Here is a 19,631-nt window from a genome sequence, read left to right on the forward strand (position 1 = left end):
AAGACAAACAAAACAGAAGGTTAGGACAAAACTGAATATGAAATTAAAGAATTGAAAGTAGACAGTGGAACGAACTTCTTTTTTGTAAACTGTCTGTCTCTTCTTCTTGTTAGATATATTGACTTTGTGTTTGTTTTTTGTTCCCAAAACATAAATTTATTGTACTACTTGTTCACTATGTTTTAGTTTTATACCATTATTATTTTATTATTTTGTCACAGTTACCATAGCCTCGGTGTCGTTGTGTAACAACATCTATTTCCAACACATTCTTGGCCAGGTGGTTAGATTGCTAGATTGCAGTCAGGGGATCATGGACTCGAATTCCCGTCCCACCAAACATTCTAACCCTTTCAGCCGTGTGAACGTTATACAATTTTGGTCAATCCTACTATTGTTTTGTAAAAGAGTAGTTCAAGAGTTGACGGTAGGTGATGCTAGAGACGGCAAACTCAGATATCTCTCGTGTAGCTTTGCCAGAAATTCAAAATCTACCAAACCATAACAACACATAACACCTTTTCGCCTCTTTGATTTCCGATCGTATATTTATACTCTTACATATTTCTTAGAGTATTTGTTAGGTAATCCCGTGGGTTTTAAATTAGGATAATAATACCACATACCATATTTATTTCACCCTATATGTATTTAATGCCTTTTAATTAGTTAACTTTTAATATGTGGATGTACCTATCATTAATAGATTTGTCTTTTGTTTATCTTGCGCAAAGCTACACCAGGACTATCTTCGCTATTGGTCCTTAATTTTAGTAGTGTAAAACTAGAGGGAAGGCAGCTAGTCATCACCACCCATCGTCAACATTTTGGCTAATCTTTTACTAACTAATAGGGGAATTGACAGTAACATTATAACGCCCATCCCCTGTTTAAAGGGCGAGCATGTTTGGTGTGACGGAGATTCGAACCTACCACCTTCAGGTTACGAGTCGAGCGCCCTAACCACTTGGCTATGCTGGGTCTCGTTAGTAGATTATGCTGTTGTGGTTAAGATATTGCCTAGTTATTGTTGATTTTGAATTTAAGCGCAGAGCACAGATAGCCTTTTGTGTGGCACAGAGGCACGTCTTCGGACTTACAACGCTAAAATCCGGGTTTCGACATTGCATTGAATTTATAACGTTGTTTTATTAATGAAATAATACGCAATCACCTAATAAAGCATCTCAATAGCTCTGTAGTAAGTCTGTAGACTTGAGACACTAACAATCGGATTTTGGTACCCGTGGTAGCAAAGCACAGTTATTCCTTTATAACCATCCCAAGTTACTTGATATCAAGTTACTTAAAATTGGCTCAAACCTAAGTAAAAAAAAAAGACTCAAAAGAAGAACAAATTGTGTGTCTCTTCCAAGTGTTTGTTTCAAAATATATTTCATTTCTACAGCGGATCAAAGACGGCCAGTTCTACCTTGTAATTTGGATAGCATCCCTAATGTGGACTGCTTCCCTTCGCAGCGCCCTCATTGGAATACAAATGAGGTAAGAAGAACTTTTGCAAAACTCCTTAAATTAAAGGTTTAAAGCCTAACAAGAATTTCGTTCGAATATGCATTATGTTTTTATTTGTTGTTGTTGGTTTACTTGGGCACTTTTCATAACTTCATAAGAACTGTAACTGAAGAGTGCTTTATGGGCACTCTTGATGAGAACTGTCACTGAAGAGTCCTTTATGGGCACTCTTCATGAAAACTGTAACTGAAGAGTGCTTTTAAAGGACAGTGGCTGAAAAGTACCGAAATTTTGTAAGATCTGTTTCTTTGTTGAATTTTCGTGCATAGCTACCTGAATTATATCATTTTTTTTCAAGTGATAGACTAAAGGAAAAGCAGATGGTCAACACCATTCATCGCTAATTCTTGAGCTACTCTGTACCAACAAATAGGTGGAATTAACCGTTACGCTGTAACACTCGTAATACGTAAAGAGCAATCATGTTAGATGACGGGTTTTGATCCCGCGACCAGTAGATTGCTGGTCAAGTGCCCTAACCACCAGCCTGTGCCAGGCTTTAATGAGTTTCGTGCGTTTGTTGGGTTCGATTTTGCACAAAACTACAGAAGAGTGTTTGAAAAAATTACCATCGCTAACCAGACAGTGAGTGTTCTTAATTTTTAACTAGAGTTAAAATCATACCCTACCTAGTGCTGTGTTACATATTTTATGTTGCCATTACGTGAGTAAATAGTATTCGTAACGTATCCCTTGTTAGTCTGTTATATGAACAAACCATGATAAGTATCTGTTTGACTCAAAAAAGTTTTTTTTCTAGCAATTCGTATTAAAGTTTTAAATAAATTCGGTGACAAAATAATTATTACACTTTAAGAATTATTGAACCTTCCCTGCCCGAAATCTCGTGTCGTACGGCAACAGAATGAGAAATTTCATACGTCTGTTTGAAGCTACGGTTATATTTTGTCAAGCTTAGCTTGTCCTGAAAATACATGTTCGCCTAGAGCTTCCACGGAAATGATGTGTCCCTCTCTCTAAATCAATTTCTACAGTGTCTTTCCGAACACCCTATATGTCTCATTCAAGATTCCTTTCAAAGTAACTTTTCCGAACTCTCTGTTCTCTTGGTGGGTCGGACGTGGTGAGAAATGATTCTTCCGTGGCGACAAAATACTTCATCCATTATTTCTGATATCGGATTGAAGAATCCAATAGTTTCTGTTGTTTTATTGTTGTTGGGTTTTGTTTTGTGTTTTGCAGGAAAATATTTCGCATTTTGTAGCCGCTCCATAGATAACGTTTAGTTCTCTGTCATAATGCAGTTTGAGGCGTGGTGTGAAACACATTATACACCGACATTGTTAATGAGTAATGTAACCCGTCATTTGACAATAACCTCTCAACTATAATGTAGTTTGAGGCGTGGTGTGAAACACATTATACACCGACATTGTTAATGAGTAATGTAACCCGTCATTTGACAATAACCTCTCAACTATAATGTAGTTTGAGGCGTGGTGTGAAACACATTATACACCGACATTGTTAATGAGTAATGTAACCCGTCATTTGACAATAACCTCTCAACTATAATGCAGTTTGAGGCGTGGTGTGAAACACATTATACACCGACATTGTTAATGAGTAATGTAACCCGTCATTTGACAATAACCTCTCAACTATAATGTAGTTTGAGGCGTGGTGTGAAACACATTATACACCGACATTGTTAATGAGTAATGTAACCCGTCATTTGACAATAACCTCTCAACTATAATGCAGTTTGAGGCGTGGTGTGAAACACATTATACACCGACATTGTTAATGAGTAATGTAACCCGTCATTTGACAATAACCTCTCAACTTTCAGTATATATAGCTAATACTCTTTGTTCCCTCTTTCTAATTATAATATACATCCGCTAATTGACTTTATAACTTCCTTTTTCACGATGTGATACATAAGCTTTGAAACGTGCGTGATCTGACCAGGCAATCCGTATAATGTACCGTTTTCTCTCGTTTTTTTAATGCACGTGATATCTGTGTACTAGGGTTGTTTGAATAAAGTTTTGAAGATTTACAGACTGAAACACTGAGACTTTTCTGTAAAAAATATTTGTGACAGCCGCCCTCTGATGAGACAGCGGTAAGTCAACAGGAGTTACAATACTGAACTTCCATTTCATGCGATGGATACGGTAGATAGCCCAGTATAGCTTTACTATAAGAAGCACAAAAATTCTAACAGCCCTGAGAGTTTAAATTAAAATAACACTTGAACTGTTGTTACATAATGCGATGTTTATTGAGTGCATGACATTTTAAAATCGTACCTTATATAGTAAAAATAATAATAAATTGTTACGTATTATAATTTATCTCGAACAAGTTTCCGGTTTATTATGCTGTGCATTAAGATTTCAAATAGATTTAAATTAATTTAATGTTGATATGTGTCAAATCTACGATATTCTCCAAAAAGATTGATACGCACAGTTTTCTTTCTTAACACAAATATCTTTTAATATACAAACAACAATATAATTTATTATACAGGTTATTACAAATAATGGTTTATATAAAAAAGTTTAACAAAGTTACAAACAATACAGAGTCTTCTATTTGGTCTGTAACTGATTTTTTATCAACGATTCACGATGAGCGAATGAATTTCGAGTTGATATCAGTACATTTTGCTAAACGGCTAGCTAGCCAGCTGTTTCACTGAGCACACGAAAATTTTTCACCGACGAAAATATCTAATGCTCTCGTAAAGATACTAACGTCGGAAGTTAATTCTCTTAAGTTAAACGGTTTATAACGCTCGAAACCTATAAACTTTCCCGGTCAGATATCTAAGTTTTTCGATTAATATGAGTTTATCACAGTTATAGCTTCCGAGGTTTACAATATACAAAGTGTAGCAAACCAAAAATATAAAGCTTTGTCTTGGCGCATCGATTTATAAGCACTTAGGACGAGGTTTTGGAAAGTTAAGTTGGCAACAGTATTCGAAGATACGCTAGTGTTTTTGTAAAAGATATGTTGTTGATTTTTACAGGCGAGAATTTTCTGAAAATTTAGAGAATTGGCTGGACTTTCGCAATACTCATTTAACAGTATAAGTTGCATGCATTTTTTAATAAATATTTTTCTAAAACAAACACAAACATCGATATTAAAATAAATATATATTAGTAAATTCGCTACAAAATAAAATAAAATAAACACCCCTAACTTGTTATGAACCTACTCAAAAGACAAATGCTATTTCTTCGTTTTCGTGATTGGGCAGGTCTTCAAATCTCAGTTTCTGCAGTTGTCCGATAACTGGCTAGGTTAAAAAAATTAGCAGAGAAGGTGAAAACTCAGTGCTGTGTGATTTGTGGTTGTCAGATGGTTCTACAAATAAATTCAAAAGGTTTAGTTTGAATTTAGACAAAGCTACACTAAGGCTATCTGCGCAAGTCGTCCCTAGTTTAGCCGGGAAAACAACTAGTCATCACCTCTCACTGCCAACTCTTGAACTACTTTTTTACCAAAGAATAGTAGGATTAACCGTCACATTATAATGCCCTCAAGGCTGAAAGAACAAGCACGTTTGGTGAGATAGGGATTCGAACTCGCGCTACAACTGCATGGCCATGTTAGGCCTAAAATTCAAACGATCCTTATTTAACGACAAACGGTACATATCAAGCTTTGGTACAGAGAAACTTCAACAGTTTAGTATTGGTACAGTTTCTGAGCACATGTGAAACTTTTGACAATCCCGGGTTCACTGAGACGTCTATTAACTCTAGGTTTGAACCAAATCGTAACCGGTTTACTGGTTTGATTTGAATTGTCGACGCCACCTTGTGGAGCTGACTCAACTTACAGCACTACTTAAACTCCTATTTTCGTTTGTGCTGGGATTTTTTTATTCATTCGTTTATTGAAAATCGAATGGACTGCGAATCTATTTCAAAACAAAGTACATGTAGTAATTCAGACGAGTTGACTTATTAATATTACCACCCTGGCTTGTGTGTTTAGAATCCAACGAGAAATAAATATTTGTTTACACATTTCTCTATGTTGTTCTAAAGCGTCAAAGTCTCAAGCTTTTCCCTGGTCTGTTTGTTATGGCGAAACAACTGAAGTGCGACTACAACCGGATGACGTACAAATAAAACAATAGCTTCGAGTAGTGGTTAGAAAATTTTAAAACAGGTTTCGGCTGGAATGGATTTGTTACCAGCTTTCCAAGTAATCGTGACGTCCCCTCCTATGTTTATCCAGCTGATTTATGACAGCAATGATCAGAGACTACTCTGTACATGTCATCAAACATATATAATTATCTCGCACGAGACTGGCTGAGCTACTACGGTGTAAGAACTTACGTTAACTGTTTGATTATTCATAATTGTGTATTCGCTTTGGAAATGTTAATATCTAACTGTCGGTGTATATGTGGTTGATTTATGAGACTACCAGTTTATTAGATCGGATCAGTTATTACGAAGCATTCTACTGGATGCTACGTCCATTGAAAAAAAATGTTTGTTAATATATATATATTGTGTCCAATAGAATCACGTTGGTTAATCATTCAGATTTATAATTCGGAATAATAAGAGAAAATATAAGTGTGTGTTTTCTTATAGCAAAGCCATATTGGGCTATCTGCCGAGCCCACCAACGGGAATCGAACTCCTCATTGTAAATCCGTAGATATACCGCTGTACTTAGCGGGGGGCAAGAGAAAATATAAGAAATTACTATAAACGTATTAACTGATGTGGTATTCTGGGGTAAGTAGAGTATACTTGATAACGAAAGATACAGCGAGCATAATGTCGAATGAAAAACGAATTTCTAACTTTAAGAAACAGAAATAAAACCCGATATCAAAACAAGTCGAGAACTAACATTTATTCACTTGTAATATAAGACGGAACAACGAACAGAACTTCTCTTCTTCCATCGAGAGATGTTGATAGAAGATATTCCAGGTGAATACTGACCATACTTTAAAACAAAACAGGAAGATCTGACCCTTTTATAGAAAAGATATTAGTGTCATATCTCAGTACAGGCCCAGCATGGCTAGGTGGGTTAAAGCACTCGACTCGTAATCTGAGGGTCGCGGGTTCGAATCCCCGTCGCACCAAACATGCTCGCCCTTTCAGCGAAGGTCAGTGTGAAGGTCAATCCCACTGTTCGTTGGTAAAAGAGTAGCCCAAGAGTTGGCGGTGGGTGGTGATGACTAGCTGCCTTCCCCCTAGTCTTACACTGCTAAATTAGGGATGGCTAGCGCAGATAGCTCTCGTGTAGCTTTGCGTGAAATTCAAAAACAAAAAACAATCTCAGTATATGTTCTACCCACATGGAGGAAATATAAGGACATATCAGACTCTTACTATATAAGGGCATATCAAACTCTACAATATAAATACATATCACACTACTATATAAGGGCATATCAGACTCTACAATATAAGTACATATCACACTACTATATAAGTACATATCACACTACTATATAAGGACATATCAAACTCTACAATATAAGTACATATCACACTACTATATAAGGGCATATCAAACTCTACAATATAAGTACATATCACACTACTATATAAGGGCATATCAAACTCTACAATATAAGTATATATCACACTACTATATAAGGGCATATCAAACTTAAAACTTTTGACTTGATCCCAGCTCTATACAATGTTGAACTACACAGAACTCAACTAATAATCTCTGTGAGAGTTCAACATTATTTCAGAAAACAGTAACTAGAACACACTGACAGTGGTATATCATAACCATTCTCGCTGTTGTAACACCTTCACAATAGATGTGAACTTTTGAAATATTTCGAAAATGTTAAGCGAAATGTCTACGTTTTTCAAACTGCATACTTGGTGTGAAAATGGAAGAATATTATGAAAGTTTTACAAAGAGAGTTTTTGTATGTTTTTAAGTACTCCAACCAGTTCTGACTGTTTAGGTCGATAAAATCCGCCAGATCCAAGCGGATATCATGGACATGCTGCCAGTATAAGGAGAAGAGTCCGCATTGGCTTCATCTGCCGGAAATCATGAATATCACAAACATGAATTACGAGTATATTGAACATTACGCAGTTCTATGGTCTTCTGGTATCTTCAACAAACAGAATTAATCCTGAGTTAACTTTATAACTATTATCATTCGTGCCCCTAATATCGTGTCATTCGTGTCTCAGTTGGTCTGGTGAGCCCTAATATTGGATGAAACGCCTTCTTTGATATTAGATATAATATCGTATGATTGATACGCAACTTTGCGCTCTTCTTTACTTTAACTTGTAAGATCCTAAATTTGTCCCAAGCTCTTATCTTGAAGAGATGTATATTTCTTTTATTAAAATTATTGTGTTATTTTTCATTATATTCATTTCTAGACAACGTTTCAAGACAAAAGTAAGGTTTTATGGTAGTTTTCTTATAGATATATTGGAGCGCCGTTAAGCCACGGTATTTGGGGGTCAACCTGCTTAACCGCGGCTTAAGTGGTCCGCGGCTTAAACCTTTGTGACTGAAAAGCCGAAGTCGCCAACAGCTCCGCCGAGGAGCCTCATCCGGGCCATTGCGTGATCATTATATCGGATTATCGAATTAAAAATAATACTTAAATTATTGATCACTTTTTTCACGGATTTACCGCGGATTAACTTTAATGTATGGAGAGGTGTGATTCGGTAACAATGGCGGCCTCCATAAAGCTGACATATAGAGCGGATAAGGTAGATTAACGGTCGATTTCTATTGTAATATATTTTATTTATTTCCCAAATTAAAGCAAATCCTCTTTAAATATCCCTTGAAGTTATAAAGCCAGGATTAAATTCGTAAGCCGCGTTTTTACACGTTCTTAAATTAGCGGTGAGCCGCGATAATCCTCGCTCACATCGCTCACAAGACTTGCTAAAGCGGCTTTAGCGATTTCGCGGTTTACTGGTCCGCGGCTTAATGGCGCTCCACTGTATATTGCAGGTATATGTTGTATGTTGTGTCAGTTTTCAAGCTCTCGAATGATTTATGTTAATGAGGTTTGTCTGTTCTGAAATTTAGTTCTCCAATCAACAGCAGTATCCATGCTGGATCAACTTATTTTATGGAGGCACTGAAAAACATATTAAGTGAGGGGGCGCTGCTGCATCCTAAACACTCCTACTTCCTTGTGCCTGCTAGTGTTTTAAAGTAGAACTCGTGTCTATCTTTCGTCTCTCTACAGTTTCAATACTTCAAATCCCAGCCTATACCAGTATGGTATACGATACGACTGTTAAACTTCCGACAGAATTCTTGACTGACTTAAGTCATGCTGTCAGTGTGTGGAATTTATTACCAGTGTCCTTCCTTCTTACTCATATATCATTGTTATTTTGAGTTTGTTTTGAATTTCGCGCAAAGCTACACGAGGACTATCTTTTACTAACGAATACTGGGATTGACCGTCGCTTTGTTCTTCTGATATTCCTAACTTTATATACATGTAAACACGTCAGTAGTTTAAGACGCTGGACCGGCATGGCCAAGTGGGTTAAGGCGATCGACTCGTAACCTGAGGGTTGCGGGCTTGAATTCCCGTCGCATCAAACATGCTCGCCCTTTCAACCGTGGGGGCGTTACAAATCCACGGTCAATCCCACTGTTCGTTTGTTCGTGAAATTTAAAATATAAACACAATCTATCACGTCTGGGGGGGTTATAACCCTAAAACATGGTTTCGAACAAGAGATGGATACAGATAACCCTTTGTGAGGTTTTCCCTTAGCAATAAACAGACGTTGATACAGTGCAAATCAAAGCGAATACACGTCTGAGGTACAGCATGAAACACTATACGTACAAAGTATACAACACAAATTATTTGCTCCTAAAATTCTATTTTGTTTTATATTAAACTTCTCATATACGACGTAACCTCGTTTAGCACAAAACCGACAAACAAAAGCAGAAACGTACATGGTATCAGAAGTTGTATTGAGAAACAACTGTATATTACGTACTGAAGGTCAGTTCACAGTACGGCTATACCACGCGAAAGATGACGACTGGGCGTCGCCGATTGATTATCCATTTAACATAATTCAAAAGTAGTGTGTACGTTAGTGCGTGTGTCTCCTTTGTGGCTTGAACAAATAGATTATGTTGTTCTCCTGACTAACAGTGTTTTTTTCTTCCAACCCACTCACAATTTATGTAGATACGTACATGTACGTATAGTTGTTGCACGAGTCGTACGACATTCGATAACTTGGAAACAACGACACGAATTTCAACGAATGTTTTGTAATCTGATGCATAGTAATTAAGGTTTTGTAAGAATAATAATTTGAAAAACAAAAAATCCAGTTATCGTTTAATCAATGATTTGAAATTTGTTTACTCGGTATTTGCCCCCAGTGACTCAGGTGCAAGGCTGGAGGCTAAGAACTCAAAAAAGAAAAAGTTTAGATACCCATGGTGGGCACACCACACATAGCACATTGTGTAGGATTTTGCTCAACAACAGAGAAACAATCCACCATTTTAATAGCACCCAGTGGCTCAACGTGAGAGTTGGGGCTTATAATGCTAAAAATCTGTTTTTGATGCCGTGATGGACACAGCGTAGATAGCCAATTGTTGAACAAAACTGTCTGAGAAACTTTTCTATTGTAAGGTTAACATTTTGAGGACTTTAAAATTCAGTCAAGTTTCTGATACGTAGAATTGGAGATGAATAACTATTATAAGGATTCTAGTACGTGATTTAAAGGAGAGGAATAACCATTATAAAGATTCTAATACGTGATTTAAAGGAAAGGAATAACTATTATAAATATCCTAATACGTGATTTAAAGGAGAGGAATAACTATTATAAAGATTCTAATCGTGATTTAAGGGAGAGGAATAACTATTATAAAGATTCTAATACGTGATTTAAAGGAAAGAAATAACTATTATAAAGATTCTAATACGTGATTTAAAGGAGAGGAATAACTATTGTAAAGATTCTAATACGTGATTTAAAGGAGAGGAATAACTATTATAAAGATTCTAATACGTGATTTAAAGGAAAGGAATAACTATTATAAATATCCTAATACGTGATTTAAAGGAAAGGAATAACTATTATAAGGATTCTAGTACGTGATTTAAAGGAGAGGAATAACTATTATAAAGATTCTAATACGTGATTTAAAGGAAAGGAATAACTATTATAAATATCCTAATACGTGATTTAAAGGAAAGGAATAACTATTATAAGGATTCTAGTACGTGATTTAAAGGAGAGGAATAACTATTATAAAGATTCTAATCGTGATTTAAGGGAGAGGAATAACTATTATAAAGATTCTAATACGTGATTTAAAGGAAAGAAATAACTATTATAAAGATTCTAGTTCGTGATTTAAAGGAGAGGAATAACTATTATAAAGATTCTAATACGTGATTTAAAGGAAAGGAATAACTATTATAAATATCCTAATACGTGATTTAAAGGAAAGGAATAACTATTATAAGGATTCTAGTACGTGATTTAAAGGAGAGGAATAACTATTATAAAGATTCTAATACGTGATTTAAAGGAAAGGAATAACTATTATAAATATCCTAATACGTGATTTAAAGGAAAGGAATAACTATTATAAGGATTCTAGTACGTGATTTAAAGGAGAGGAATAACTATTGTAAAGATTCTAATACGTGATTTAAAGGAGAGGAATAACTATTATAAAGATTCTAATACGTGATTTAAAGGAAAGGAATAACTATTATAAAGATTCTAATCGTGATTTAAGGGAGAGGAATAACTATTATAAAGATTCTAATACGTGATTTAAAGGAAAGAAATAACTATTATAAAGATTCTAATACGTGATTTAAAGGAGAGGAATAACTATTGTAAAGATTCTAATACGCGATTTAAAGGAGAGGAATAACTATTATAAAGATTCTAATACGTGATTTAAAGGAAAGGAATAACTATTATAAAGATTCTAATCGTGATATAAGGGAGAGGAATAACTATTATAAAGATTCTAATACGTGATTTAAAGGAAAGAAATAACTATTATAAATATCCTAATACGTGATTTAAAGGAAAGGAATAACTATTATAAGGATTCTAGTACGTGATTTAAAGGAGAGGAATAACTATTATAAATATCCTAATACGTGATTTAAAGGAGAGGAATAACTATTATAAAGATTCTAATCGTGATTTAAGGGAGAGGAATAACTATTATAAAGATTCTAATACGTGATTTAAAGGAAAGAAATAACTATTATAAAGATTCTAATACGTGATTTAAAGGAGAGGAATAACTATTGTAAAGATTCTAATACGTGATTTAAAGGAGAGGAATAACTATCATAAAGATTCTAATACGTGATTTAAAGGAAAGGAATAACTATTATAAAGATCCTAATACGTGAGTTAAAGGAAAGGAAACTATTATAAAGATCCTAATACGTGAGTTAAAGGAAAGGAATAACTATTATTAGGATTCTAGTACGTGATTTAAAGGAGAGGAATAACTATTGTAAAGATTCTAATACGTGATTTAAAGGAAAGAAATAACTATTATAAAGATTCTAATACGTGATTTAAAGGAGAGGAATAACTATTGTAAAGATTCTAATACGCGATTTAAAGGAGAGGAATAACTATTATAAAGATTCTAATACGTGATTTAAAGGAAAGAAATAACTATTATAAAGATTCTAATACGTGATTTAAAGGAGAGAAATAACTATTGTAAAGATTCTAATACGTGATTTAAAGGAGAGGAATAACTATTATAAAGATTCTAATACGTGATTTAAAGGAAAGGAATAACTATTATAAATATCCTAATACGTGATTTAAAGGAAAGGAATAACTATTATAAGGATTCTAGTACGTGATTTAAAGGAGAGGAATAACTATTATAAAGATTCTAATACGTGATTTAAAGGAAAGGAATAACTATTATAAATATCCTAATACGTGATTTAAAGGAAAGGAATAACTATTATAAGGATTCTAGTACGTGATTTAAAGGAGAGGAATAACTATTATAAAGATTCTAATCGTGATTTAAGGGAGAGGAATAGCTATTATAAAGATTCTAATACGTGATTTAAAGGAAAGAAATAACTATTATAAAGATTCTAATACGTGATTTAAAGGAGAGGAATAACTATTGTAAAGATTCTAATACGTGATTTAAAGGAGAGGAATAACTATTATAAAGATTCTAATCGTGATTTAAGGGAGAGGAATAACTATTATAAAGATTCTAATACGTGATTTAAAGGAAAGAAATAACTATTATAAAGATTCTAATACGTGATTTAAAGGAGAGGAATAACTATTATAAATATTCTAATACGTGATTTAAAGGAAAGGAATAACTATTATAAGGATTCTAGTACGTGATTTAAAGGAGAGGAATAACTATTATAAAGATTCTAATCGTGATTTAAGGGAGAGGAATAACTATTATAAAGATTCTAATACGTGATTTAAGGGAGAGGAATAACTATGATAAAGATTCTAATACGTGATTTAAAGGAAAGAAATAACTATTATAAATATCCTAATACGTGATTTAAAGAAAAGGAATAACTATTATAAGGATTCTAGTACGTGATTTAAAGGAGAGGAATAACTATTATAAAGATTCTAATACGTGATTTAAAGGTGAGGAATAACTATTATAAAGATTCTAATACGTGATTTAAAGGAAAGGAATAACTATTATAAGGATTCTAGTACGTGATTTAAAGGAGAGGAATAACTATTATAAAGATTCTAATCGTGATTTAAGGGAGAGGAATAGCTATTATAAAGATTCTAATACGTGATTTAAAGGAAAGAAATAACTATTGTAAAGATTCTAATACGTGATTTAAAGGAGAGGAATAACTATTATAAAGATTCTAATCGTGATTTAAGGGAGAGGAATAACTATTATAAAGATTCTAATACGTGATTTAAAGGAAAGAAATAACTATTATAAAGATTCTAATACGTGATTTAAAGGAGAGGAATAACTATTATAAATATTCTAATACGTGATTTAAAGGAAAGGAATAACTATTATAAGGATTCTAGTACGTGATTTAAAGGAGAGGAATAACTATTATAAAGATTCTAATCGTGATTTAAGGGAGAGGAATAACTATTATAAAGATTCTAATACGTGATTTAAGGGAGAGGAATAACTATTATAAAGATTCTAATACGTGATTTAAAGGAAAGAAATAACTATTATAAATATCCTAATACGTGATTTAAAGAAAAGGAATAACTATTATAAGGATTCTAGTACGTGATTTAAAGGAGAGGAATAACTATTATAAAGATTCTAATACGTGATTTAAAGGTGAGGAATAACTATTATAAAGATTCTAATACGTGATTTAAAGGAAAGGAATAACTGTTATAAAGATTCTAATACGTGATTTAAAGGAGAGGAATAACTATTATAAAGATTCTAATACGTGATTTAAAGGAGCGGAATAACTATTATAAAGATTCTAATACGTGATTTAAAGGAAAGGAATAACTATTATAAAAATTCTAATACGTGATTTAAAGGAGAGGAATAACTATTGTAAAGATTCTAATACGTGATTTAAAGGAAAGGAATAACTATTATAAAGATTCTAATACGTGATTTAAAGGAGAGGAATAACTATTGTAAAGATTCTCATACGTGATTTCAAGGAGAGGAATAACTATTATAAAGATTCTAATACGTGATTTAAAGGAAAGGAATAACTGTTATTAAGATTCTAATACGTGATTTAAAGGAGAGGAATAACTATTATAAAGATTCTAATACGTGATTTAAAGGAAAGGAATAACTGTTATAAAGATTCTAATACGTGATTTAAAGGAGAGGAATAACTATTATAAGGATTCTAATACGTGATTTAAAGGAAAGGAATAACTGTTATAAAATTTTGATACGTTATTTAAATCTATACTAAACATTTCAGACCTTTCCTTTTGTGTTAGCTCAGAATAGACCAGACGTGGCTTAGTGTTTAGAGTGCCTAAAGTGTCAGTGTCAGACCTGGGTGTGGCATAAATACAGTGAAGGTCAACTCCCACAATTCCGTTAGATGAAAATATTAAGAGCCGACAATGTGTTTTTTTGCATTTAATCTATTGTCTTACTTCAAATTAGGGATAACTTCGCACGATAACCCTTTGTGTAGCTTTGCGTGAAATTGTGAAACAACAAATCATTGTAATTCAGAAAGGTGAACTCTGTTTTTCTTAATATTAATATATCCATTCTTAGTACATATTTATTTAAAAAATAGTTTGCGTTGTTAGTTTAGTTTATGGATTTAAGACTACCATAAATATACTAAGTTGGCAAATCTTCGAGATATTATTGCGTGATCCCAAAAGTATCGCTAACAGCGGGTTGTGTATGTTTGTGTGTGAGCAACTGATGAAATAGTTCGTTACAATTTTTATATCTATTTAGCTATATTTATTACTGGGCTAGTTATTAGCTATGATCTATATAAGATAGAAGTACTTAGATCAGTACTTAATATTAATTGTTAATATGTTACTTTTTTGTGTTTTTGAAATTTTCCATGAAACATGTAGCTGGAGAATTCCGTAGACTTTGACTGATGTAACATCGATCACCTAGAAGCTATGAATGTATGAAAACTATGTATTCTATATTGTTACTTAAGGGATTATTGATGACCTGGATCACAGTTGCTCTCTGTGAGAGTCGTATGATATATATAGTAGTTTATTTTATCATTCTTAATCAAATTATCTAAGACTTTCTTCAATCTTATATATAATTTTGTCTTCTTACGATTCTGCATAGTTATAGAACGAAGTGTCCGTCGACATTCGTCCTTAGATATACCGTCTAATTGTATGATCAAAAATTAGTTTGTTATTTCATAGCTAGTTTGTGTCTAGCCTCTTCCTTCAGTTTGGTCATTCTGAGAACTCTGATGTGACTCCTTAGTATATAGGTTACCCATAGGAAATCAGTTGATTCAAGAATACTACATGTATATATATTAACCGTGTACATTTTTTATGTTACTTATAGAAAATCGGTTTTTATCATTCGTAGGAGATTGCTGCCTTGTTGATCAGGTTCGAGAGACACGAGAACTGGTTGTCTAGAGAGGTGAAGATCAGGTGGGTATTTGTAGAAAAATAATAACATTTCTTGTTTCCCAAAATGCAGATGGCGCTTGAAACGTGACAGATGCAACAGATCATTAGAGGTAGGCCTGTCATGACGTGCTAGAGATGGAATTAAAATTTATATTATTTGCGGGGATGAACTATTTGTTTTCGGTATTTCAGTAAAAATACTTTATTTACAAAATTACCATAAATATGGACCATAGTTACTACTTATCGTATAATTCGGGTGACATTTAATAGAGCATGTATTCTGCTTAATACTGAACTGAAGAACAACACGATTAAGAAACTGTTTGAAATTGCTTGTCTGGGGTTTAGATTTATACTTTTCTCCGTGTCTTACTTATTGTAATCAAAAGGTCAAAGGTACTTAAATTGAGAAATGAAAGAAAACTCTGTAAAAAACTTAAATTATGGAACATTGAATCCTGTTACCGAAATTGAGGACGTTATATTGTAACAGTTAATCCCATTTTTCGTTGATAAAAGAATAATATTTTCACTTCTAATTTGATTTCACCCCTCTTCACAGACCTAAAAGTGGTTCCATGCTGCTGTACAATAGAAAGTTGGTGAGATATAGACGGGATGGTTACTGTTGGAAGAAACGTAAAGATGGAAAAACAACGAGAGAAGACCACATGAAACTGAAAGTCCAAGGAACAGAGGTAAGTTGGCATTCTTGGACAATGAGAACGATAATTCACTCAGTTGTTGGACAGCATCTTTAACTAAAACAAACTCCTCGGTGTGGATTCCTGTACGTGGTGAGGGACCCTTCCAGAGAAAGTGCTCTTCTTTCAGTTTACCTCCTCTGTATTTAAACATCCATCCACGTGTTTGTCGTGCGTGACAACCCGTGAAGGGAAGGAGAAGACCCTGGTGATTGAGAGGTACAACCATAACACACCTCTTTGGTCTTGAATTCCTGTAGACGGGCGCCTTTGAGATGTCCCGCTTGGGTCATTCAACTGATCCACTTGGGCTAGGGTCATCCAAATACCAGTGTTGGGTGTTCTCAACGGGTGTTGTGGACATTGTATCTGATGCTGGTGTTTGAGTATAGTGCTCACGAAACCCTGGTATTGCTGCAGTGTCCTTATATGGCACTGTAGTGTGTACCCTCATAGGGCTCCATGGTGAATGGGGTCAGTGGGTACCGAAGAAATTTTTCTTTATTATGGATACCCCTAATCAAATTTTAAAAACTACTGAAAAACAGACCATTCGTAAACGACCACATCTTGAACAGCAGTCTTCAACTTCTACAACATTTGTACCTCATTTTCTGGTATTACACCCTTTATCAGACAAACCTTTAGGGCATGTGTCTCCCTTTTTTATTCAGAAGGGACTTGCTGGCTCTCCTAAGTCAGTCAAACTCTTCGTTCTGGTGACATATTGGTGAAACATCCGCTGCTAATTACAGTGAACTCCTCTTGCATTCGAAGGCTATTAGGGATATACCCATTGAGGTTAGTTCCCATGCTACTTTGAATTCGTCACAAAGAATTATTGTTGAAATGGATTTGAAGAACATCCCCGAGTCAGAGATATTTGCTAATTTCTCCACCTAAGGTGTTTCTGCAGTGAGGCATATCTCCACTCTCAAAGATGGAATTTTGATGCCAAGTAATATCCTAATTTTGAAATTTATAAATCACCACGTCTACTTGCCACCATCAAGGTGGGTAACTAAATTGCAAGGTGTGGCCATAAATTCCAAACCCTCTCCATTGTTTCCAGTAACAGCAGTTTGGCCACTCGAAGACATCTTATCTTGGTTCCTTGACGTGTGCTTGTTGTGGTGACAAGGACCACGATGTCCATGAATGTGAAACAGACCCTTATTGCGTTAATTGTAGTGGCTCTCACCCACCTTACTTTCGTTCATGCTCCAGGTCAGTGGAAGAAAAAGAGGCGCGGCATTTGAAATCGATTCACATTTCTTACCCTGAGGCTCGAAAGTTGCTGTCCACCACTCCATCTCGGACGTATGCTGCTGCACTTCATTCCACTACTACAGTTGGAGTGCAAACAGATCTCTCTGTGCTTCCAAACGAATCGTTCTCAAACCATGTGAAAAATCTTTTGCCCTCCATAGTTAAGAAAGTTGATGAATCAACGTCAACATCCATCTCTGTCCCTACCATTAATTCTAGCAGAACCTTTTGTTTCGGGTACGGGCATTTTTTCGGGTCCATCTTCTTCTCCGGCCTCGAGATGCAGAACGGCCATTCGTTCACATCCTCAGTCTCTGAAATCTTATTCCAACGACAGAGCTCTGCCCAATCGATCCAGGGCAGGATCCAAGGTGGTTGACAGGTCTCCCTCGAATAAAGAAAATAAAGAACAAAGACATGGTCGAAAACAGAAGGGCTCTCCACCCAATTTGCCTACACACTTTCCAGTATAAATATTAATGCCATCACTGGATAACTCCCTCTTACTGTTGGAAACGGGCTCTATGTCGGTGACTTTCACATCTCGTGTCAGTTGTCAAATATGAAGTTTACTGAGTGACAGCTATAGACTGTCCTGAGTCATTTACTGAAGTGGACCACAGCAAATAGTTTTAACTTCTCTCTCTCTAAAACGATTTGCATGCACTTTTGCCGCCAACGGGATATTCACCCCGATCTTGAATCCCGTTTTGGTGAAGTTGTACTTCCCATGGTCTCTGAGGAAAAGTTCTTGGAACGTATCTTTGACCGTAAGCTCACCTTTATACCATACTTCAAGCATCTACGAGTTAAATGTACAAGAGCACTGAAAATTCTCCGTGTCCATTCTTCCACCACTTGCGGAGCAGATTGATGTTCTATGCTGAAGTTATATCGTGCTCTTACTTGATTGAAATTAGATTATAGGTCTCTGGTGTATGGTTCTGCTAGGACCTCGGCCTTGAAGATGCTGGACCCCCTTCATCATCAGGGGCTTTGGGTCTGCACCTGAGCTTTCCGCTCTTTCCCAGTCCAGAGTTTCTATACAGAGTCTCATGAACGTCCTCTACACCTCCACCATTTGCAACTGTCTTTAATGTATGCTTCAAAACTTCGATTCTTACCACAGCATCCCCCCTGGGGTTGTGTTTTCTTTTCTCAGTCGGCCATGCTTTTTCAGAACAGACGATCTGCCATTGTTCCTTTTTTGCCTTTGTATCCAGGTGCAGTTGAATGAATTGGGTCTGTCCTTGGATGATATTGCTGTATCCACTGGTCAGCCCATCCTACCATTACTTATTACCATCCACAAATGTGACCTTTCTTTAAGTCGTCTTTGTAAAGCAAACACTCCCGATTGGAGGTACCATCTTTTATTTGCTGAACATCTTTTGAACCATCCTTCCATTCCCATTAATACAGATGGTTCAAAATCAGGTGACTCTGTGGGTTCTGTCATTGTTTGTTGTAGTTTGGTGTTTACACACGTGATCCCCTCTACAGCTTCTGTGCTCACTGCTTAACTGTACACCATTTCTCTTGCCCTGGATCACATAGAAGCTAAGCAGTATTCGAATTGTATTGTTTATACTGACTCTATTAGTTCTCCATTGGCTCTGGAATTGCTTCACGTTAGTTCTTACCCTGTTCAAACCCACTGGCCCATTTCTCTTTATTATTTACTTCTATTCAGTTCTTGATATCAGGCCACATTGATATTCGTGGGAACGAACTCTCTGACACCACAGCTAAGTCCGTCTGTTCCGGCGCTATCACTGTTGTGCCTGTTCCATACATTGACTATGGTCCTGCATTCAAGGCTCGACTCGGTGCCAGTTGGCTGTCGACTTAGAGTGAGCAACGTGAAAACATGCTTTTCCAACTAAAACTCTATATTGGACTTCGGCCGTCTTGTTTCTGTAAGGATCGGAAAGATAAAATTGTCCTAACTAACCTACGCATTGGTCACAGTTTTTAACTCATC

The 19,631-nt window shown here is 35.2% G+C and overlaps 1 protein-coding gene across 1 annotated transcript in view; it reads left to right on the forward strand.

Moving 5' to 3' along the window:
• Positions 1–1,414: 1,414 nt before the first annotated feature.
• The window catches only part of LOC143251547 (calmodulin-binding transcription activator 2-like), a 52,739-nt gene continuing 34,522 nt past the window's right edge, over positions 1,415–19,631 (forward strand). Inside the window, exons 1-3 of the mRNA XM_076502818.1 lie at positions 1,415–1,503; positions 15,625–15,692; positions 16,237–16,372. Coding sequence (XP_076358933.1) covers positions 16,253–16,372 — 120 coding nt within the window. The 5' untranslated portion in view covers positions 1,415–1,503; positions 15,625–15,692; positions 16,237–16,252. The remainder of the gene's footprint in view (positions 1,504–15,624; positions 15,693–16,236; positions 16,373–19,631) is intronic.

This window comes from Tachypleus tridentatus, chromosome 6, assembly GCF_004210375.1.
Source record: "Tachypleus tridentatus isolate NWPU-2018 chromosome 6, ASM421037v1, whole genome shotgun sequence".
In the NCBI taxonomy this organism is placed as follows: Eukaryota; Metazoa; Arthropoda; class Merostomata; order Xiphosura; family Limulidae; genus Tachypleus; species Tachypleus tridentatus.